Genomic DNA, 23,396 nt, shown 5'->3' on the forward strand with positions numbered 1-23,396 from the left:
TTGGAGAAGCAGGGAATACCCAGGCTGGCACTCAATTGTAGCAAATGTGAAATAGAACATTTTTTTTTAAATTGTAGGAATGTTAAAATCCATGTTGACTGGTTTTTACATTTACCCGGCAACATTCCCATGCTAGCGTTGGCATGGAGACTGGAAAAGGAAACTTTCCACCAATCTGTCACTTGCTACTGTTTCCACTTATTTTACTGTGAGTCCAATTTTAACAATTTTTTAAAGTTAAAACAAGTTTAATTCTTTTTTGTTTTGTTTTGTTTCAGGACGTTTCTCAAACATAAAAACACAGGCAAAAAGAAAGATTTTAAAACTCAGTCAAAAATTTGGTTTTCCAAATATTCAGCTGTTTAACATTCAGATAATTGCCTTCCTTTTTTTTTTTTTTCTCCACATTTAGTCTGAATGCTTTGGCATGGGGAACCCCACCGTCTGAAAGTAACTTTGTCCCAACTCTCCTCACTGAGTTTATTTATTTATTTATTTTCTCACCGCGTTTATTAAAGAGGCTGAAAGACGCATCTGCTTTTCAACAGTTTCTGGTCCTTGAGGGACCAGGGAAAGCCAGAGGTTCTGACAATTCAGAAACAAAGTTGGGTTTCCCAAAACTTCGCCGTAAGCAAGGTTGGCAGTGGTCACAGCGAGGTATTCATGAAATCGTTTTCATTGAAGAAAAACAAGCTGTGATTCTTGGAACTAGGCTTGGGTCAGAGATGGAAGGCAAATGTGTCACTCGTTCTCTCATGAGTAGCCTAGAGCCCAGTAGGCACTCAAGTCCTGTTTACGTGAATGAATTCATCACAGCGATGCTACATGGCATCTTCCAAGACGGAAGGGTGATTTTCCTGGGCTGGAAAGTAAAAGAAGAGAGAGCTGCCTACCTACAGTTCAGGGGGCCTCAGCCTGGCGGCCCCGAAGCCAGGCGTTCTCATTTCCCCTTGGCATCATCCTGAACTGCTCTGCCTGAAGCTGGCGCGGTGTTACAGAAGGGAGGAAAGGCATGTGGGGAAAATCAGAGAGGAGAGGGTCGGGAACAGATGTGAGCATAAAGGGAAAGCATTAGAAATGAAAGAAAGAAATTGGACTCCCACAGCTGGAAGGACAAACCCCACCATGTCGTCAGGGATGTGGGATTAGGGGTGATTTTGCTTGCCCTTTGTTCTTCTTTCCTGTCTTCCACGTTTCCCCGTTTATTTGTTTGATGTGTGTCTTTTCTGTTCGGTTATTGGACCATGAGGCCAGACCCCAGTGGCCAGTACCTGGCACGCAGCAGGCGCCCTGCGAAGACCTGCTGAACAAATGAACGGGTTCGGAGGCTCCTGTCCCTCCCCTCCCCGCTCCCCCGGGGTGTCTAACCGCCCGGCACGTAGTAGGCGCTCCCTAAACATCTGCACGGCAAATGAGCTGCAAGTTTTCGGCGCCCAGCACGTGGAGCTTTGGAAACCAGGACAGTGAACGAGCGTGTCTCAGACCACAAAGCGGCTGGGGCGCGTGCGAGAGGCGGCGGCGGGCGGAGGCGGGAGGCGGGAGGCGAGGCGCGGGCCGGGAGCGGGGCGCCCCGCGGGGGGCACTGCCTGCGTGGCGCCCGGGGCGGGGGCGCGGGGAGCCGCGCGCCGGCACGTGCTCGTCTCGGGGCCGCCGGGCCGGGGTGGGCGCGCGTGTGCGCGTGGGGCGTGGGGTGTGTGCCCGCGCCGTGCCCCCCGCGCGTGCTGCCGGGCGGGCGCCGGCGTGAGTCACGGCGGGGCTCGCCTTTATAACGGCCCGGAGGCTCGCGCCAGCCGCCCGCCAGTCCGCCCTCCCGTCGCTCCGCGCTCCAGCGAGCGCGCCCCGGCCCCGCGCCCCCAACGGCCCCCAACCGCCGCGCAGTCCCGAGGGCGCCATGAGGGGCCCGCGCTGCGCCCCGCTGCTGCTCCTGCTGCTGCTGCCGCCGCTGCTGCTCACGCCCCCAGCCGGGGACGCCGCAGTCATCACCGGGGTAAGCGGCCTCCGGCGCACCTGTCCGCCCGGGATGCGCGCCCGCGCTGCGCCCCGGGGGCTCGGGCGGGGGTGGGTGGGTAGCGGCTCGGGGAGGGTCGCCCCGGGCGGGGACACCTGCCCCAGTCGCCCTTTGGCGCTCTGGGAGAGGTACCCTGCTCCAAAAGCAGCGGACGGCCCGGGACCCTGGGCGCGCCGTGGAAGAAAAAGTGACCGAAGTGTCACCGGCCTCCTTTATCACCAGCGTTTCACCCTTGCTTCCCTCTTAGACCCCTGCAAGCTCTCTCCTCGAGTTTGGTCTGTTTTTCTGTTAAGCTGAAAGAAGTTTGCTTTCAGAGTCTTCTCTAGCACTTCTTCGAGGCATTCCAACCTCGAACCTTAAAATTTGGGAGACCTTTTCTGAAATGCACAGGGGCAAGACGAATATCCCCCAGTCCTGAGACTTAATCCTCTGGTCAAGGAGTTTGCTCCCCTTGTACCCTCCGCAGAAACCCCTTGAAATAACTTGGTCCGAGGCCCTGTGTGCCTTTTGAAAGCAGTGTGGGCGCTTCCTTCTGGTTTCCAGGGCTTTTTTTTTTTTTTTTTCTTAAGCTTCTTGAGGTTTTCCTTTTAAAAGTTTTCCATTTCCAGTTCCTGATAAAACACCTCCAGTGCTCGAGCATAATTATGGTGTAGGTTACAATGTAGATGTTTGTTTCAACTTAGAGAAGTTGTCCTCATCATTTTTGAAAGTAGGAACTGAGTCCATTCTCTCCTACTCCCACCAACAATTTTGTGTGTGTGGATCTGAAGGATGAGTTTACAGTAGTCTACTTTACATCAACAGTGCAAAATCCCTACCATTTCCTGGTTGCTCATCTGCTTTACTCTTTTATCTTTTTTTTAAGTCTTAAGTTATTTTACACCTCCATTAAATTACTTCAATTATCTAAGGCACACTATGGGATTTTAAATAAGACTTATATGTTTGAACTGATGATACATAATGAAATACTGAAATTTGAGGGAATTCTGTCCTTGTCTTGAGAAAACAAAGCTCCATAGTCTCTCAAGTTAGTTCGTAGGTTTATAGCATCTTGAAAGCCCTTGTACAATAACAGTATTTGGTTATATCCAATAGGTATTATAAGCATTGTGGTATTTATAAAATAGAGGTTTCAAAGTGTCTTTGAATAGCTTTGTCAGTCAGTCAGTGTGGTTGGAAAAAAAAAAAAAAACTTTTTACAGGTCTTTCTAATATATGAGTTGGAACATGATTGGGTTTTTTCCCCCCTCTTCCCCTGCTGGCTCATTTTAAATTTCTCCTAATCCTCTGAGCCCAGAATTCTTTTGCAATATAAGTATCTTTTTGTTCCATTCACAGGACAACACTATTTGAATAGATCTGCAATGGGTTAAGGATGAAGGGCATTAGGAAACAGCGGTCTAATTAAAAATATATAAGCCTATGCGTTTTTTGTAAATATTTCCAATAAGTGATGCTTTTTGTTACAAAAATGAAATTTTATCACTTGGGATGTTTATCTGTTGGAGAGGCTTAGAGTGGACTTCTCTATGCTGTTTTAACTCAGTATTACCAAAAGAGAATTTTTAAAAATTTCTCTAAGCAATGTAGCAATAAAGAAATGTAGTTATGTTTTCATGACAGGAACCATCTGGAGCCAAGTGAAAAACTTGGTAACTTATTGTCTTCAGGATGTTAAACATCCAAGTGATTGATTGAATTTTTGGAAGATTTTGGCTGGATTTTGATTGTCTTTTAAAAAGGGTTAGTAGGGCTTCAGAATTCCAGGTCTTGAGCATCTGTTGACAGAAAATACTGCCTGAAACCTCCACCTTATATATATATATATATATATATATATATATATATATTTGGTAATAGGTGTAGTTATTTTGAAACTGATTTATGTTCCACATAGATTTGTTAAAACCATATTGGAAAAGATCATGTACTGAACCTCTCATTTATGAAATGTCATGGCCATGTATACATGATTTCTGGCATACAGCTAAAAATTGAAAAATGGAAATGTTTGGATGTTTTCCTCTGAATGTCCTAATGCCCTAAGGTGAAAATTATATTTTTTCAAATTGTATGTTTTTGTCCATATAGTTGTTTTAAATAGACTGGGAAAAAAACTCTAATGAGGGAAATAAACCAACCCTAAAGCAGGATGGTTGGTAATTTTTACCAAAAAAGCAGTGAATAAGGGTGTGCCCATGTATTTATGTTTTGAGAACTTGTGGCTAGCCCCAAAACTTTGAAGGAGAAAAACGTGGAAGGAGTGTTTTAGTTGTTTCCAATAAATGTAAAAAATTTAAATTTTTGTCTAAATTATAGACTTTTTAGTTTCTTACATATATAGTACAGCATGTTTTTACCTCATCGCTAGCAAAACAGATTATTACACACTATTCAAACAATGCATCCTATTTTTTGTTGGTTCTAGGAAGGAACAATTGTTCTTCAGATCTATTTTTATGCAAATAAATTTAGACTGCATTATTTATTGCTATTTAGATAGAGTATGAAAACTCCTCCATAGTTGATTCTTTAATTATTTGTATTTACAATTTTTATATTGGGAACAGATGCCTTGAGTAATCATTGTTAATAATTGCATCTGTCATTTGCATTTCTAAATCTGATTAATCTTAAAGAATAGTCCCACCGATTTTGTAATGTACACATGTGCATACCCTAAGCCAATAATTTCCTTTTTGCAGGTTACTCACCCGAAAAAAAAAAAAGTAACCTAAGACAAAAGTCTTGGTTTGTCCATTCCCAACCTATGAAATTTCTTTCTTTAAAGAGGAAATGTGAAAATCAAGCCAGTGGTTTGAGAAACATCAAGTCTCATGAACCAAAATGCAAATATTTGAAAGGGAAAATGAGCACTTTTAAAATTTACATCAGTGCCTTTATGGGTCTGGAGCATTTCATGCCAGATTTAGAGACCATTTAAATCCCTTTTTAAAATTGGGCCCAATGTATTCTGCTGTTAATAGTCATAAAATCTTGTGATTCAATTTATGTAGTTCCTAATGGCCATGTATGGTATAAGACTAATGCAGACTCGTTTTTCAAATTCAAAGCCAAATCAGCCACAAAACACTAGAAAAAGAGGTGATTTTCTGTGTGTGTTTAAGATTTTCATAATGTGTGGGCCATTCTTTAGGCCATTTTTTTTAAACTAGGAAAATCTCTTCTGTTCAGATTTTATGGTAAATATGTGCAAGCAAATGAAGATTCCAGTTCTTTTTTATATGTATGATTATTAAAATCCTAGCGGTTGGAGATGTAAAGAGCATTTTTACTGCTAATTTTAGATTTCCTTAGCCCAAGTCTTTTCCGCCATCTATATTTATCTGTTTGTTTGTTACATTTCAGGCCTGCGACAAGGACCCCCAGTGTGGTGGAGGCATGTGCTGTGCTGTTAGTATCTGGGTTAAGAGCATAAGGATTTGCACACCTATGGGCAAAGTGGGAGACAGCTGCCATCCGCTGACTCGTAAAGTTAGTATATATATTTGTATTCATGGTGGTTCTCTTATGTTGCGGTAACTCAACTCCAAGCAAGGCCTGTATGACAGGAAACCCAGGCTAATGTGCTTGAAATTATAAGTTAGAGAAGATGACAATGGAAAACTACCTCCTCCCCCCTCTCCCCTCCCAGTTTAAAGAACTGGGTCCTCTACCATCCTTATTCTAGTGAATCATTTTCATATCCTTGCTCTCATGACATTAGAAACATTTCAGAAAAATAATTTCAAACACATGAATTTGCCTAAAAATGATTTAGGACAAAAATATATGTGTGTAGTATGGTGTATACTTCTTTGCAGCAATCGGAGTATGGAAGTTCTTGAAAAGACTTTTAATATCAGACCCACTGATAAGGCAGAAGTAAATAACTTTGTGTTTTGTTTCTTGCACAAGATCATCAATGATACAGTTATCCTTGTATCTTAATTTAAAAGTCCTTTATTTTCACTTAATCTACACAATACACTGTTCATAACCGTAGAGGTTAATGATATTTAATTTTCCAACTTATTCGGTTATCTAACAGCTCAGTGTCCCTAAACAACACTTTTGAACAGTTTTGGCAAGAAGTGGCATGACCTTATGTTGGCAGGATTGGATGGCGCTTTTGAGGCTGTGTGGCAGACGCTCCTGTCTGCAAGGGCCAGTCAGCGACATGACTTCAGGAAGGCGGGGTGGGTTAGAGGCAGGAGGGAGCAGAAAAGTGTGTGGAGCTTGGAGAGTCTTGGCCTTTCTGAATCAAAACTTAAAATGATGGGATCTCTGTAAGCTGCCCCAGGGACCCAGGTGGCAGTGCCTTGCCCCCTTAGCGCCACCTACTGGTTTTACCCAGCAGCAAAGGGAAGCCCCGGGCCATAGAAGGGTGCGTCCCAGGCCAGGTGGCTCGTTGGAGGCAGAGCTCAGTCTGTCTGCGGCATTCTCTCCCATTTAAAATAGATGGAATGGGGGCGCCTGGGTGGCTCAGTTGTTTGAGCGACTGCCTTCGGCTCAGGTCATGATCCTGGAGTCCCTGGATCGAGTCCTGCATCGGGCTCCCTGCTCGGCGGGGAGTCTGCTTCTCCCTCTGACCCTCCCCCCTCTCATGTGCTCTCTCTCATTCTCTCTCTCCCAAATAAATAAATAAAATCTTAAAAAAATAAATAAATAAAAATAAAATAAAATAGATGGAATGTTTTCCAAGTAATCTACCTTCTGGACTCTGCCTTCTGCCTTTTTTTTTCCCCACATGTGGTTTAGGGTTGAAAGCTGTAGTAAAGCCCAGCATCTTCCCTGTCCTCGACAGTTGCAGATGACAGTTAGCTGTTTTGACTTTTCTACGAGCGAAGGTAATGAAATAAATGGGCTTATGTTCAGCTCTGTGAGCTGTCATAGGGACTCCACTTGCTTGGGTCGCTCTGAAGACTGAGTTTGGCTTTCCTGTGGTTTCCTTGAGAAATAACTTTTGTACATTTGAGCCACTGTCCTTGAAAAGTTTGCTCTTAACCTTTTCTTTTAAGAACAGTGTTGTTTTTGTGCAGTGTTAGTATACCCTTACACACCCCGCATATACCACAGTTGTGCAGCCTGACACGTTCTGTGCAGCTGTTCGTTGTCGTCATAGCAAAGCGCAGTTGCCCCGTGGCGAGGGCTGGGACATCCCAGACCGCCTGTACTAAATGTTGGTTATGAGTTTCTCATTTCACGCAACAAGCCCGTGAAGCACATTTGTTTCCAGCATCTTCTGCGTACAACCACAGTAAGCCTCAGAGGGACTCGGTGACTGGCTGAGGTCACCAGGTGAGAGGGCGCGCAGCAGCATGGGACGTCACGTCTGTGTGACGCTCCCCGTTGGTTGTGCGGTGTTAATCACCATACTCTTCTGCCACCGTGAAAGTGGGTTCGTCTGCTCGGGTTAACCAAAACTGGTTTGTGTGGGATGAGAGAGAACGGTCCCTCCTGGGAATATGTCACATCCTGTAGTTCTGATGAGTTTTCCAAATCTGAGGTATTTTAATAAGAGAGCCAAATTAATTCTCTTTCCCCGGGTGCCTGGATAACTTCCAGTTGAGGTGTATGTAGTGTAAGGTCATTTCTGAGAGTAAACAAAATCATTCTTCTCCCGGAATCCCAGATACATCTCTACGTCTTTGTTTTTAATCACAGTTGTAATAATGAAGTCTTTGATAATAAGTTATGGTTTTCATAGTAGAATTAAGTGTTAAAAGAACTAAAGAACTAAAAAAAAAAAAAGTAAAGGTTTTATGTCAGATCTTAACTTTCCCCCCAATTCAGATGCCCACTTGAAAAGTGTTTCTAGAGCTCAGTTTTACAACTTTTCCTACTGGATACTTTTCTGTCTTGAAAATACATTTTCCTATGTCACTTCTATTTTTAAAGTAGGTCCCGGAGTTGTTATTTGTTCTGGGTGAAATTAACTTATCCTGGTAAAAATCTAGTTACTTCCAGATTATCTCTCTACTATATTCTATTCAAAACAATTTGAGGAAAAAATTTTTTTGTAAATGCATCCTGGTGAATGTAATGTACAGTATTCAACTTCAAACTACAGTTTAATGGCTCATCAGTAAATGGTAAAAGTCTAGACACTGCATTGAAAATTCTATTTTAATATGATGTGTTCTTTCCTTTTTCTTCCTTTTTTTTTTAAAGGGGGGATTAACTGGTTGTGGTTACAGGGATTGGTGTTTTAAAAACACAAGACTATGAATAAGTGAAGACTACACCTGTTTAAATTTTAAACTTTCCATTCTGGCTTGACTTAGTCATAACCACAAATGTCTGTTTATTTTGATAAAGTGAGTAATATTTGATGAATAAAATTGCAAACTACAGGTAGGAATTGATGTCACAGATTGCTATTTTATTTCAGATACATCAACTAATTTGTGGAGTTTACAGTGACTGCTACGCTCTAATTTTAGAATTGTACAGTTTTTAACTTTACATTTGATAATTGAAAAGTAGAATAAAAGATCAGTTTACCTAAGAACAGGATGTATGTTTTCCAAACACATTTTTAGTCAAATAAAAGTTTTAACATGTATTAATTTTTAACAATTTTTAACAGTTAAGGATGAATTACTGAATCATATATCTATAAGGAATATTTTGCTGTTTAAAAAACCCACTATTTTAGTATTTCTATTAATACCTACACTTTTCAGAGTTTACAAAGATCAGCCATTTCCATCCCATTCTGATTGCTTCTTGGCTTTGGAAGTTTATAATTATGTAGTTAATACTTTTATTGCTTATCATTTTATTTTTGTTTTCAATTTAAACAACTGTGTTTCCTCCCCCAAAATTGTTTTTGCTTCACTTTTTATGTTAACATTTTTAGTATCAGTTTTACTTTTTGTTTTCTGGTGGGGTTTTTTTTTTTTTTTTAGCTACATTTTAAAACTTGACCAATACATTTTCCTTTTCTGAAAAAAAAATTAAAATTAAAACCTGGGACTTGTCTGTGTTAAAAAAAAAAAAAAGGATAATTTAAAAAATTATTCGCAGTTTCTGTTTTAGAACCAACCTATGAAACTATGTAAACATACTTTCAGGATAGAGTATAACTTTAAAAAATATTAACTAAAATATGACTAATATAACTTCAGAATTTAGTGGAAGATGGGTGGATGAAAGCCTAATATGTTAATTTCCTCATCTTTCCTATCACGGAGGTCAAGAGCCACTATCTATATTTTCTCTCTCAGGACAGCATCCTCGCTGTGAATACAAGTTCATTGTCAGAGAGACTCAGGGGACATAAATATACTTTAGTCTAATACAGAGTTTCTCAGCCAGGGCTCTGTTGACAGTATGGGGCTGATAGCTCTTTGTGGTGAGGACCATCCTATGCATCATAGGATGTTTAGCAGCATCCCTGGCCTCTACCCACGAGATGCCCTTAGTCTCCCTCTCTCGGTTGTGACAACCAGCCATGTCCTCAGACTATGACAGAGGTATTCCCTGTGACGGTTTGGGGGATGGACCTTGCCGTGTTTGAGCGCCACTGGCTGAACGCTACACTTACTTCCCCTCACAGGACACAGTGTAGGAGATAAAGCAGCACCATTGCATTGGGAGCTCAGCAGCTACCCAAACACACAACATGGCTTGCCCTATCTTCCACACGGGGCACTTGTAGCTGCCCCAAATGAGAGCTAAAGTGTGGGGGAGGGTGGGTCCCCTTGACTCACAGAAGCCCACCCTTATTTCTTGCAAATATTTTGCACCCCTCTAGACCCAGAGGCCCAGGCCTGCATGCCAACAGCTTCCCCAACCCAACTCAAGTTCCATACAAGCCACGAGGCTGACCCCCCCCCCCCATTCCCTGTTTTCCTTTACTCTTTCCAAGGACACAGAGCAGTGGGAGGCCAGATCCCATGTTAACCCTCTCTAGCCATAAGAAGATAAATCATTGCATTATTTAGGGTTGTATGAATATATACTTATTCCAAAAAAAATTTGAAGAAACATTTTAAGACTTGACCAAATTAAAATACATTGGCAATCTTCCTAATTAATTAAAGCTGGAAACTGTGAGAGGGAGACAGGAACTGTGAGACTTTTAGTTTCTATTTTATGTGCTATTATGCTATTTGAAATTTTTTGAACTGTGTACTTTTATTGACAAAAGTTATGGTAACAAAACTGGCTTTCTTAAAAATAAAATTGTCATTTTTTATTGAGGTAAAATTGGTATATAAATTATGTAAGTTTCAGGTATACAACATTATAATTTGACATCTGTCTGAACTACAAAGTGATGACCATCCATCACTATTCATTTGACCCCCTTCACTCATTTTGCCTACCCCAAACCTCCTTCCCACCTGAGACCAGTGCTTTTTATGTGGCATGACCAGGGTTTTCTTCGTGTATCCTTCTTTACATTTCTTTCTTTAGCAAAAGTGACTGTTTTGAGAGGAATTACAAACGATACCTGTGTTTTGTATCAGTGCTATTTTCTTTTTAAAAGTGCCACAAATGGATAAGAATTGTACCTTGTGGAAAGTGCTACAGGTCCTAAATTGGTTACTTCTAGAATCTGCTTTTTGGAATTCTGGGCTTTTAGAAGTGTTGGATTGAGTTGATTCTAAAATAAACCATCAAGTTGGGACTGAATGGTTAGCTCCTGGGCTCTATTTGTGCCTCCGAAGATGCATCTTCTATATACTTTCTCATGTCTCTGGCTATTAGACACCTATTAGCTTTGTCGCACAGTATGTGTAGAGCTAGGGGGCACCTGTGTGACTCAGTCTGTTAAATGTCTGCCTTCGGTTCAGGTCATGATCCCAGGGTCCTGGGATGGAGCCCTGAGTCAGGCTTCCTACTCAGTGGGGAGCCTGCTTCTCCCTCTCACTCTTCCTCCCCCCGTCCCCCTGCTTGTGCTCTCTCTCTCCCACTATCTCTGTTGCTATCTCTGTCCCTCTCCCAAATAAATAAATAAAATCTTTAAAAAACAAAATATGTGTAGAGCTAGAAATGAAGGGGGGCACTGGAGAAATTGCCAAGTATCTATTAAGTGTATCACATCAGAAATGGTGTTCTTTGTGATTAGGGGCTCACAGATGGAAGGAGAGGAGGAAAACTGCTATGAGCGGGTACAGATAAAAAAGGCTTGGCAGGGGGAGAAACAGACCGGATCTTGAAAAAGGGGAGTGGGCTTGAGAAGAATAAGAAAAGAGCATGCAGGTAGAAAGATCCCTGCAGGACAGTGTAATCATGATGTTAAGGTTGTTGGGACAGATCTGAGCTGAGGCTGGTACTGCCTTGGCACCCTCCATAAGAAAAAGGATAATTCACAATATTTTTGAAGGATTCACAGAAACCTATGACCTTGTGAGCACATTGCCAGGGCCCCACCTAGGCCCCGGAGGGAACTATACACAGGAAGGCCTTCTGCGTCTTTGGCTGCACGAAAGTCCATCTCTGTGAGTTTGGTGGCATGAGTCACTTGGGGCCTGCTCAGTGCCGGGCAGTGGTGTGCAGAGTAAGGAGAAGCCACAGGACCTGGGAAGGCCACCCCTCTGCCTTCAGGTGGAGCACTTCTGCGGGGGGGGGGGGGCATTGGCAGGAGATAGAGCAAAATCTGGAAGAAAGCGGGACTGGGTTTGATTATGACAGGTTCCCTTTTAGCTGGGTGACTGCAGTTAGCCGTGTTACTTCACCTCGAGAGGAAGCCACTTAGCTTGTGTCAAAATAAGGCAAAAATCTGGCATGCAGGTTTGGTGTGACGTTCATGCGCCATGCCTTATGAAGCCTGGGCATGGCAGGCCACCGCTCTTATTTTTCTTTGCTCCTGTTTTCAAGGCACTAAGAAGGCACATGACAGGCCAGAGAGCACCCATGGTGTGTTGATGCACACGTCACAAGACTGCAAGCACCGTGAGGGCGCTTCTTCACAGCTTTAACTATCCTGCTGCGTATCTGTCTTCCATCATTAAAACTCACGCTGCGCGATGGGCCCAGGCCTTTCCTGTTTCGTTCATCACTGTATCTGTGGCACGTAACATAAGGCCTGATATGTCGGTGACAGTAAAGATCTGCTGAATGAGCGAATAAAGGAAACATGCTTGGTGTTGTCCGTGTATAACAGTCTGACATGTTCATTATAGTTACAGTTCACTTAGCTCAGGCTCCTTTACCTTGGATATTGCAGCCTGTGTTCGTTTTTCGGAACAGAGGCTGCGATATCCAGTTGGCACATTGGGCCCAAGAGTTCTTATTGTTGGGCGTTATCCTGCACATTGGAGGCTGCCTAGCCGCACCCCTGGCCTCCACCCCCTACTCACGCTCCTCCCCCCAAGCTGTGACAAACAAAATGTCTCTGGATATTGCTGGATGTCCCCTCGGGGGCAGAGCCACCCCCAGCTGGGGACCACCGGCCCATGCAGTAGTTTCAGGCGTGGCCAAATGAAGCTCGCAAAGCCTCAGGGCCAGAGGAGGTCCTACAGGTCAAGGGTTAGAACTCCTCCTGCTGTCCGCTTGTGATGGTCCAAGCCAGGCAGCTGTACCCGCCTCCTCTGACATGTTCTCGGTGCCAGCAAGCGAGCTGGCCATCCACGTGCTGCCCTTTGACACACACAGTGACAGAACCATTCTGAGCACAAGTCTGCGTGGCGCTGACGGCCGGGAACCTGCGGGCAGGCACTGTCATTAGAACCTTGACAATAAGGCCCTTGGCAAAAGGCAGAGGAACCTGGGGTGGCTCGACCTGTTCACCCGGGCGTCAGTGCCCACCTGCTGCTTCCCTGTCTTCCTTTTGAATTTATTGACCTCAGTCATTTCCCTGGCCCTTCCAGAACCATTTTGGAAATGGAAGGCAGGAAAGAAGAAAGAGGAAGAGAAGAAAAAGGAAGAAGGAGGTAAGAAGAACATGAGCATGGTACCCACTGAAAGATAATGCCCAGCATAGTGGGCCCCGGCCACTTTGGGACTACCATACAGATGGGTCTGTCCTCTTAGTTCAATCCCCAAATAAGGTTAGAATGGTTCTGTCACTGTCTGCAGACGATTTTTTTTTTAATGTACAGAGAAATTATTTAGAAGACATCTGGAAGATGCATCTCAGACTTTCTCATTAGGACAGATAACTGGTATGGGGCGGCCTGTTTTGGTGGCAGAGAATAGGAAGGAAATACACTAGAATGATAGCAAGCAAAGCATCTGAGTTGAGAAACAGACAGGATGCATTTTTCTGCCCTGTGTAAACTGTATAGGATCCCAGAGGCATGAGTCTCTAATAGCTTGCCTCTCTCACAGTACCCGGGGCCAGAGTAATTTGCCATCCCATTTCGTTGACTATCAGTCGCCTCCAGGCCTGGGGTTAAACTTTCTCCCTATAACTTGCCAAGGAGGTGGATTCTTAAGAGGGCACCATTCCCAGGGGAGAGGGAATGAGTTTTGTTCTTTGCCTCTGGAATGTGTATGTATTTTGAGGGACTCCCCTGAAAGGCCCACCATGCCAGTTGCTGGTTGACCCTCCTCAACCCAGCTTCATTGGTGGCATGGGCGAGACTTAGAAATACCACTTGGATGACTCTTGGAATGAAGCCGACCTTTCTCTGCTGGCTCTCCCTAGGCCAGGGTTTAGTTTGTTCCTTTTCTGTGACTCAAGCTTGCCTCCTTCCCTAATTTCCCTTTTGTTCCTCCCCTACCCACACTCCCCAGAATTTTGACCCCTTCTGCCATCTGTATGCAAACGTGTGAGTTTATATATTGCTCACCGTCAGTGACTTCATATTTTCTCATTATCATTGCGGTCACACCCTTAATGTCATGGCCCCCTTAAGGAGCTTCATTAGTAGGATGCTATAAAAAGAATTAAAATGAAGAAGTAAAAGGCAGTGTAGCTTGGTGGTCAAAAGCTTTGTCTCTCTGGCCCAGCTGCCATCCAAGCTTCAAGTTCTGAGTCTGTGAGCTTGGGCAAGTTGCTAATCTCTCTGTGTCTCGGTCTCTCACCTGTAAAATGGGTATAATGAAAGCATTTGTCATGTTCACAGAGCGGTTATGGGATGAAGAAGGATAATAAAGTGCCGAGTGTATTGCTTGATGAAGAGTTAATACTCAATATAACACTAGCTGTTCTTATTCAAAGACATTTCTCAAGAATAGTTTTTTGTTTTTGTTTTTTAACATTTCCTGCTCTGACTCAGTTTTCTTCTTTTATCTTAGGTTCCATTTTTTGGGCGGAGAATGCATCACACATGTCCATGTATGCCGGGCTTAGCCTGTTTACGGACTTCATTTAATCGATTTATTTGTTTAGCCCGAAAGTAATCACTTGAGAGTAGAAACTTTAAATGTGAACAGCCACATGATGTCTGTAAAGTCTATTTACTTGTGATTGTGCCAAACAAATAATATGCCAGAAAGAAATGCTGTTGCTTTCTCAACTATCCAAGTAACATTTCTATCTTTGATGTTTTAAATGACTTTTTTTTTTTTTTTAATTGAAAGAGGATTTTAATTTTGGATACGAATGTAAAGTGCAGGGCATTATGGAACCGGTTCTCATTTCCCTGTTTGTGTTTTGGTTTGGCTTGGCTCTTTTAATGCCAATAACTCACCCATTTTCACAAAAATGAGGAGAATAACAATTTGATATTTTGTCACAGAAACTTTTGTTTTTTCAAACCCCCTCCCCCCAGCCCTGCCTACCACACACACACACACACACACACACACACACACACACGCACACACACCCTCAGGTCTCTTTTCTCTCCTCAAAGAATTTTAAGGCTCTCACTTTATTTTTCACAATTTCCCTCACCAGTCCTTTTGCATTTTAAAGTGGGGGGCGGGGTTGTCCCATCTCCTCTAATTTGCTGGCAGAATCACTGTTGAGAATCAAGCTCTTTGCCTGATACTTAAAGAGTGAAGGGTGTGTAGTTGAACTAGACACTCCAGACTTCTCCTAGATGGAGTAGAGGTTGGGGTGCTTTCAGACTTTCACGGAACCTGTGCCTTCAGGTTGGCTGTGGGACAGGTGTGAGTGAGTCCAGAGGGAATGGAAAGCCAATTTGGTCCTTATTTCTAGATTTGGGTTGGTTTAAAAAAAAAAAAAAAACACTTCCCCAATACAACATTACATTTATTTCTCTTTCTTTTTATGAAGTTTTTTTTTTTAAGTCTCACAGTTAGAGATGGTCCAGAAAATGTCACTTGAAGAGGAAGTATTGATTTTATTCTGGCATAACCCCTGTTACCATTTTAAAATCGATATTAAGTTGTAATTTAAACTTCATTTGTAACCAGAAGTTCTCTTATAATGGGTTACCTGACATCTGCCATGTGTACCTATATCAATATTGCTGTGTAAAAATTCTGTATCAGAATAATGACAGTATTGTATATCATTTGATTTATTTTAATATTATATCCTTATTTTTGTCACAGTTGTCGTCAGTTTTTATTACAAGCAGATTTCTATTAGCTCACATTCTAAAATGGGCAAAGACCCCAGCGTTGGTCAGATAGCACTCACAGGATGTGCTTGTGTTCACTTTACATACAGGAAAATTCTGTTCGCATGAATTTTAAGGTCGTACAAAAAACAAACAATGTGTAAATCAGTGAGGTTTTGGAACATGAAGGAAGATTGTGACGTGCAAAACTGGCTGTAATCAGGAATGGACTCCTGGGATGTCACTGTATTGATTCAGCAAATCATGATCCAGTGTTCATAATGAGTGGTTAGGCAGGAGGCTAAGTGCTAGCCGAACGGTGATGAGAAACCTTGAAAAACCCCTCCAAATATTGTAAATGGAATCAACGTCGCAAATAAACAACTTATGAAATGTGTTTAACTGACTAAACTTGACCATGGCAACCTACTAACCTTGCAAAAAAAAAAAAGAAAGAAAAATTTGTCCATTTTGTAGTTATTTATTCAGCCAAGGCTTACAGTTGCACGTTGTATATAACTTTACCCTAGGGGCTAACATGTCCTGTAAATGTATGGGATTTTGCTGTACTCATTACCATACCTGGGCATAGAAGTATTATTTTTGGTTCAATTTCATTTGTGTGCAAGAAGCATTCCTCAGTGAGTCTGTTGGAAAAAAACATCGACTTCAGCAAGTGGAGTTATGGGTAAAGAAACGCACCGCACAGTTTTGCTAAATGTCGCTTTCATATAATGGTTGAGACACCCTTTTTCAAAAGTTGTAAACACTTGATTGTGTCAATCATCCATTTTCCCCCAAGTTAAAAAACATCAAACAAACTTTTATAAAATTTTAGTTTTACATATACCAACTCAATTAAAAAAAAAAATCACTACAAAGAGGTAGACTGTAGTCTAGAGAAGGAAGGTAGAGTGTGTGTGGGAAACTCAGAACCGTGTCTCCTGACTTGCTCACCGTCATTCAAAGAAAAACAGAACTTTATCATTTGGTACCTCTCCCCTGGGTTATTATTTTTATTGGGGAATAACTCCTTTTTAGTGTACAGCTTTATTTGGTTAGTTTTTTTTTTTTTTTAGCTTGTCACCAAAGTTAGCACTTTTCAAATAATTGTGTCAAAAAACTTATAATCATGTTCCATGGAGATTCTTTAAGATAATTGTATGCAAAGCACACAAAGTCTTGCACTATAAAGACTGTGGTACTGTTTCTTCCCATCCCCAGGATGCTCTCTCACTGAAGTTGGCCAGACTTCATAGGCCAGAATGTCTGCAAGGTAAGGCAAAGTGAGAATTTACACAAGAAGAAGTTAAAGTCAGCAACCTACTTTGATGTAAATATTGGGAATGGATTCTATCCATTCTAAGAGAGAAATAGATCTCAGGCCAGCACCTACTGGCCAAACTCAAGTGGACCTTTGGATTTCTTTGCAAACATAGACTTTCATGAAAACTATCATTTCTGACTTCAACCTCTTTTTTTTTTTTAGCATCTTTTTTTTTTTAACCATGGAAAAGTTTGTGCCAAAACTATTTCCTTACAGACCCTCTTATCTAACGGAAGACCTTCATCCTTCCCAGCATTTTGGTGTTGTCCTGTGGTTGGAGCTCTACAAAGTCAGTCCAGGGAGAGATCACACACGTAAGCCAATTTTCTTCTTCATTGGTTTTAATATCAGAAATTTCATCCCACTCAGAATTTCCTAACTTCAATTTTTGAGAAGATTAAAGCTGGGGACCATTTTAAAAGCAGGACATTTTTGGTGTTCAGTGAGGATCCCTGTTTAAAAATTCATTGACAACCTTTTCTGATCTTTCTGTTTTAACATGTGGCTATGTATTTCAGGTAATATTGTCAGAATTAATATTTCTTTGGTTCTTCCATATCTTGCCCCTGGTTTGTTAATGGTTAGTGTTCCCTTCTGCACAAAGGAGAACCGTTTTTCTTCTAGTATCTTTAACAACATAATCCTTAGGTAAATTTATTACCCCCCCCGACCCCCACCCCCTGCCCCAAATCAGAGCACTTTCAGAACACACATCTCCCAAAACTAGAGGTGTCATTAATATGCTGTTCTTGAAGTACTGCTCCTGTTTTTTCCCATCATCCATCACTCTCAGAGATTGTAGGCTTAGTTCATCTAGGGCGAGGCTGGAGTGGAATTTTTTTTTTTTTTTTTTTTTTGTAGCTACTTATTTTATTCTAAGGTGCACCCATGTTTGAGAGCCACTGAGAAAGAATAAAGGAATATGCTTCTGTAGGAAAGCTGCTGCTTCCCTGGGACACCCCTTGGCGAGACACCTTTCTAGTTAGATTAGAAGTGGGGAGAGTAGCTAACTGCCTTTTCTTGCCACCCTCAGAAGTTCCTATGATCCTTAAGCAGAAATGAATCTGTTTGTTTTGGGGATTTTTTTTCCCCACCACAACTTCTAAGAAGGGTAGTCACAGAAGGGTCCCATGTGAGAGTTTTAACCACAGTTCCATAGCTCATTTGAGGAGTCTATTCAAAGTTCCTTGGAATTAGATTAGGGGAGCAGGACCTAGCTTGTCCCTGGGCTCTCGCGCTAGCCCTGAGGCAGGGCGTGGAGCCACGGGGCTTGCTTCCTCCAGGGGAACCCTCCCAGGTGACAGTTTTCCAAACTGCCCCCTCTGCCAGCCCCGCTTTCCCATATATCTCCAGATTTCATTCTATTTTACTGGGCCCATAAATCATCCAAAGGCTCTAGAAAGTCCAATGTTGCAGCAAATTGTAACTGAATAACTCACACTAGAAAGCATTTAAATAAAACCTATATATGCCACAAGAGAGTAGAAGCCAGAAGGTGGGAAATCATTGTGTGAGCATGATTTCTAACGATAAAAGGCACGGTCTCATCTATATCATGTACGTACACGGTATATACCCTGGTGTCCACGGCGGACTTCATCCTTATGGAGGAAGCCTGGGGCCCCTATGCATGAGTTGTGCCAGCCAAGCAAAACCATGGCCTGCCCCCTGGAACGGCAGCTGTGGGGGATGTTTCCAGGCATTCACTCACTTTAGTCAAGGATTTCTCAACACTGACACTCCAGACATTCAGGGCCAGGCCATTTTTTGTTGTGAGGGATGGTCCTGTGTTTTATAGGCTGTTGAGTAGCTGCCCTGTCCCCTGCCCACTAGATCCAGTAGTTCCCCTGAGCTCTCACACCCAAACATGTCTCTAGACCAAGCGAATGGGTAGGGGTAGATTGTCCCCCTGAGAGAGCCATTGGTTTAGTCTGAAGATACTTTCTGTCTGTATAAATTCTGTTTCAGGATCAAACAAAATTTAAGATGACAGTATTAAAAGAAAAGTTAAACCTCGAAATGGGGCTCTACAAAACAGGTATTCTGAAAATAAGAAATTATCATTCGACTTCAAAGTCGTGAAAAGGTAAACATTGGCTCCATTTTCATAGCCAGCCAAAGAGCTGCCAGTTGTACATCAGCTCTGTAGTTTCCCGTTTCAAGGAAGCCATTTTTTTTATGAGCCTCTCTTTAAAGCTTAAGGCAAAGGGCTCAGATAAAATAACCTCAGTGGCAGATGAAAGATTTCACAGCTTTAGAGTGCACTTCGGAGCAAATTTCCACATTGTTTAAATCCAGATTTTCACCGTCTTGATTAAACTTGATTAACATTTATTTATGATAACATATAATTTATGAAAAACGTTTGGGTTGCAGAAACTCAGAAGCTTCACAAGAAAAAGTTGGAGAAGACTGTGTTTTTGTATTAAGTTAGATTTGAATAGCTATTGAGAAGCTTCCCAAATTGAGTTTTCTCAGTGCGGCTGGGAATGGACCTATTCCCTATAGGCAGGGCTGAGGCTGGCTTGAGTGTATGTGGCTCATCCAGGCAAAACAAAAACTTTTTATTATGGAAATTTTTAAGCATAAAAGTAAGCAAAATTTTATAAGACAGCCTCCATATATTCATCTCCAGTATCTTATCAACAGTTCCCATCTCAATGCCAACTCTGCTCCACCACCCCTCCCCCCAGGACCTCGGACTCTCCTGTGCTGTGTTGAAGCACATCAGTTTGGTTCCTGATAGATAAAGACAGCCACAATCTTGTGTGTTACCAATGATAGCAATCCTTTTTCTTTTCATGGCCACTCTCTGCTTGGATCTTGCTAAGGTCCTTTCACTGACCAGCCTGTGCCCCGAAATATTTACTCTTGAGATGTATTTTTGAAATCCCAAGTTGGAGTTCAAAATGGAGGAGCAAAATATTTCAGGCCCAGAAAGTGACTATATGAAAGAATATTTGCTCCTGTATAAAATTTTAAAAGAAAATATTTGCTGCTCAAAGTAAAAGACTCACAGAAGAATATTGCGGACTATGGCAAACTGTGGTGTTGGGATTGGGTTCTGGGGAGTTGAATGTTGTCTCCACCAATAGTCCATTGGACAGCAAATGTTAATATTCTTTGTTAATTTTCCTGGATTTGGTTAGGAGGGAGAAAATCTTTGAATGGAAGACTTGGCTGGTGGGCTCTATCTTCCACAATTTATTCCTTCATTTTCACATTCTCTTTCTCCTCTTTCTTCGCCCCTTTCTTTCTTTCCCTTTTCCTTCTTTTCTCTCTCTCTCTCTCTCTCTCTCTTTCCTCCTCCACCTCCTCCTCCTCCCTCTCACCCCCAAAAGTTTTAGCTAGGCACATGGCCACTCATCTAGACATCTAGAGATTCATTTACCAGTAGCCCTTGGCCAGGTGTGACCATATGAATAAGTTCTTAGCAATGGAATGTGAACGGAAGTCCTCTGCCTCACTTGCTTAAAAGAAGTGCCCTCCACTTCCTCCCCAACAGGGAGATGCAACAATGAATCTGGCCACTTTGGGCCCAGAGAGTGGAAGGCACTTGGGGAAGAGAGTAGAGCTGACCCACTAGCCAGGTCACTGGATGATGTCCTGAAACAGTTATCCAGAACCCAGAGAAATAAGCCACTCTTATTTTGGGTCTCTGTAAAACACCTCTGCCCTAACCAGTATAAATGGAGTCATTCTTTTTTAAAAGTACATTGTTTTGTTGTACTTTATACTTGATTCTGTGATCTTAAAAACACTGTTTCTGTGTTTTCCTTTAGTGACTGTCCTGCAGAGAGTGGAATCAACCCCCTACCCAAAATTGATTTGCATTTGGGGACTGATGATGGCACACCCCCAAAGGATATGGCAAGGTTTATTACTCATATCATGGGATTTTTCTGGCGAGAGTAAAACAGGTGCACGTCAGTCCAGGTGGCAGTAGGCAGGCTGTTTGGTTGGTTTTAGCTTTGATTGTGGCCAAGAGGCAGGGCCAACATGAGAATTCCTACCTGCTGGGGCTGGATAGTCCAGCTGCAGGGCAAAGAATAAAGGGGAATGTGAGGCTTGAGAGCGGTCAGTGTTCAAACATCCAAATTGGGGTTTTCCTCTTCATCACAGTCCTGAAATAATATCTTAACGAGAACCTGATAACCAAATGGAAGAGGAATCTTCAAATCCGAAATAGTTAAACTTACTTAGATACTTTGGTCATGAGAATATTAATATTCCAAACCAAAGAAAATGTGTAAATACATTTCTTGCTACCACTGTTCTAAACTCAAATATGTCATCTATCCATGGATTAAGAAATTTTGGGGACAGGGAATGTCACTGAGGTCCATTACAACTGTAAATTTTCTTAGGATGTTTAAGTGAATTTTTATCTTACCAAAAGGTGCTAGGTAAAAACTTTAAATGACAAACTTTCAGTGAACAAAGCTGTTTTTTCGAGTAGTAAAGTAATATGCCATTAGCGGAAGACTAATTATGCCTTTTTATAATTGTGTTCCTTTCAATAGAGGCAGGTTATTAAATATATATCTAAAGGTGTTTAATTCTAATATCTTTATAAAACTTATAAGGTAACTTAGAAATTAAAAAAAAATCTTTGGTCAGACCACATGTCACCATACTCATAAAGGATTAGAACAATTATGCAAATCAAATTCTAGAAATAGCTCTGGGTATCCCATAATTCCTCAAGATAGATATGCTAATTAAACAGCTCGTGACTGTGGGTTGAAAGAATTACACACTGTACAGTTTCACTCTTTATGTCACTCTGCCGAATGAATACCTGTGACAGGTTCCTCCCTATCTCCTCTCCTTCTTCCTCTTCTACCAAGCACACTGCCATGCAAATTGGTCAGTGCTCAGGAAATACATGGGGGAAATATATGGAGGAATAAAAGGGGAAAAAATAAATATGTTACATGAAAAAGACAAGGAAAATTTTCATCGCCTCATGCATTTTACATTTCATGATCTCTAGAGAATATTCTAATAAGGCATGTATTAAGTCAGCATTGAAACTTTAATAATTTTTCAAAGCCTTTTGAAATTGCAGCACATCTGTATTTCAAGAAAATGAAACTGTTTATTGCGCTCTCCAGGTTCCAACTCAGGTCCTAACCAAAACACAGTGTGTGCTTCTCAGATATCAGAGCCTGGCCGAAAATAAGATTTCCCATCCTAGAAAGCTTCCCAGACTGGCATAATTCAGGTAATAGAAATGAATCGGGGAAATTTTAAAACATACACTTAACCAACAGTTTACATGTTCTCCACCTAGCGTAGACTGGCCACTTAAATCTTAATTTATAAATGACTAAATTATTCCTCCTAGAAGCCAAATAATAATAGCTTTAATGTACCTGTCTCCCTAATGTTACCGAGAAGTAAGAGAATTGCATTTTTGCCTTAACATTGCAACTTAAAATAGTTTTGCATGTTTTCACTGTGTAATTTGAGGTGACTTCAAGACTCGGGACTTGTAGACATAAATTTCAAGCTGTTTCTTTATTTGAAATAACTACAACTAGGACACAGAGTGAGTTAAACACCTAGTAAGTCTCTCCCCCTCCCTTTTCCTTGACCAAAAGCACAAAATACCCTTTTCTGTAGGGTAAACCTGCTGCTTCTAATTCTTCTTTTGGGAGGGAAGTGAAATGGTCTTCTTAAAGACTACCTGTTTGATTTCTATTAAGTTCTGACTCTTCTAATTAATAATGTCTTTGCTGGCTCTCCTTGAGGCAAGATTTTGTGTAATGAACTTCCTCCATTAAAATGACCACATTCTTTACTGACCCTTGAATATTCAGAGAGAAGTGGAACAGAAAGTGCTGAGGAGAGAATTGGGTGGTTTTATTTCACTTAGAGTGATTTACTTTTTTTTTTTTTTAAGATTTTACTTATTAATTTGAGACAGAGAGCACAAGCTCGATCCCAGGACCCTGAGATCATGACCTGAGCCAAAGGCAGACGCTTAACTGACTGAGCCACCCAGGTGCCCCTAGAGGGATTTACTTTAAAAATGGACACCAGAGGGGCGCCTGAGTGGCTCAGTCGTTAAGCGTCTGCCTTCAGCTCAGGTCATGATCCCAGGGTCCGGGGATCGAGCCCCACATGGGGCTCCCTGCTCCGCGGGAAGCCTGCTTCTCCCTCTCCCACTCGCCCTGCTTGTGTTCCCTCTCTCGCTGTGTCTCCCTCTGTCAAATAAATAAATAAAATCTTAAAAAAAAAAAAAAAATGGACACCAGAGTGGGGAGGATGTGGGAGTCAGAAGGTAACATAAGAACCTGAGAGGAGGGGGAAGATGGAAACTGGACAATTTTTGTTCCAGTCTTCTGGTCTTTCCTGCTTTCTTCACTTGGGTAACCAGAGATAGAATGCCTAGGGCCTGTCTCAGACAATTGATTATGATGTCTGATCTCCTCATTATACCCAAACTATCTAGATCTGGCTTTTGGCATATATTATGTTCTGCCTTGATTTGTGGTTTGGGGCATGTTTGCCAGGTTTCTCCACTTAGCTTGCTAACTCATTAGCAAGAGAACCATACCCCCTGTGTCCTCCCGCACTGCCCAACACAGAAACTAGCTTATTAGCTTACAATATCTAT

At 42.0% G+C, this 23,396-nt stretch overlaps 1 protein-coding gene across 2 annotated transcripts; it reads left to right on the top strand.

Moving 5' to 3' along the window:
- Positions 1-1,883: 1,883 nt before the first annotated feature.
- PROK2 (prokineticin 2) lies at positions 1,884-16,051 on the top strand. 2 transcript variants are annotated; one of them, XM_036101741.2, is made up of 4 exons: positions 1,884-1,987; positions 5,381-5,506; positions 12,838-12,900; positions 14,210-16,051. In XM_036101741.2, the coding sequence occupies exons 1-4, from the start codon at positions 1,892-1,894 to the stop codon at positions 14,312-14,314; spliced, it is 390 nt and encodes a 129-aa protein (XP_035957634.2). In that variant the 5' UTR covers positions 1,884-1,891; the 3' UTR covers positions 14,315-16,051. The 2 variants fall into 2 exon arrangements, with proteins under 2 accessions (XP_035957634.2, XP_035957633.2); XM_036101740.2 differs by lacking the exon at positions 12,838-12,900 and having other exon boundaries at positions 14,210-16,048.
- Positions 16,052-23,396: the final 7,345 nt, after the last annotated feature.

This window comes from Halichoerus grypus, chromosome 1, assembly GCF_964656455.1.
Source record: "Halichoerus grypus chromosome 1, mHalGry1.hap1.1, whole genome shotgun sequence".
Lineage (NCBI taxonomy): Eukaryota > Metazoa > Chordata > Mammalia > Carnivora > Phocidae > Halichoerus > Halichoerus grypus.

Excerpts from the sequence above, each read along its gene's own strand:
- PROK2 (XM_036101741.2), top strand. The coding sequence starts at position 1,892 with ATGAGGGGCCCGCGCTGCGCCCCGCTGCTGCTCCTGCTGCTGCTGCCG. Across the intron at positions 1,988-5,380 it reads ACGCCGCAGTCATCACCGGG|GCCTGCGACAAGGACCCCCA; the intron begins GTAAGCGGCCTC and ends GTTACATTTCAG. Across the intron at positions 5,507-12,837 it reads GCCATCCGCTGACTCGTAAA|AACCATTTTGGAAATGGAAG; the intron begins GTTAGTATATAT and ends TGGCCCTTCCAG.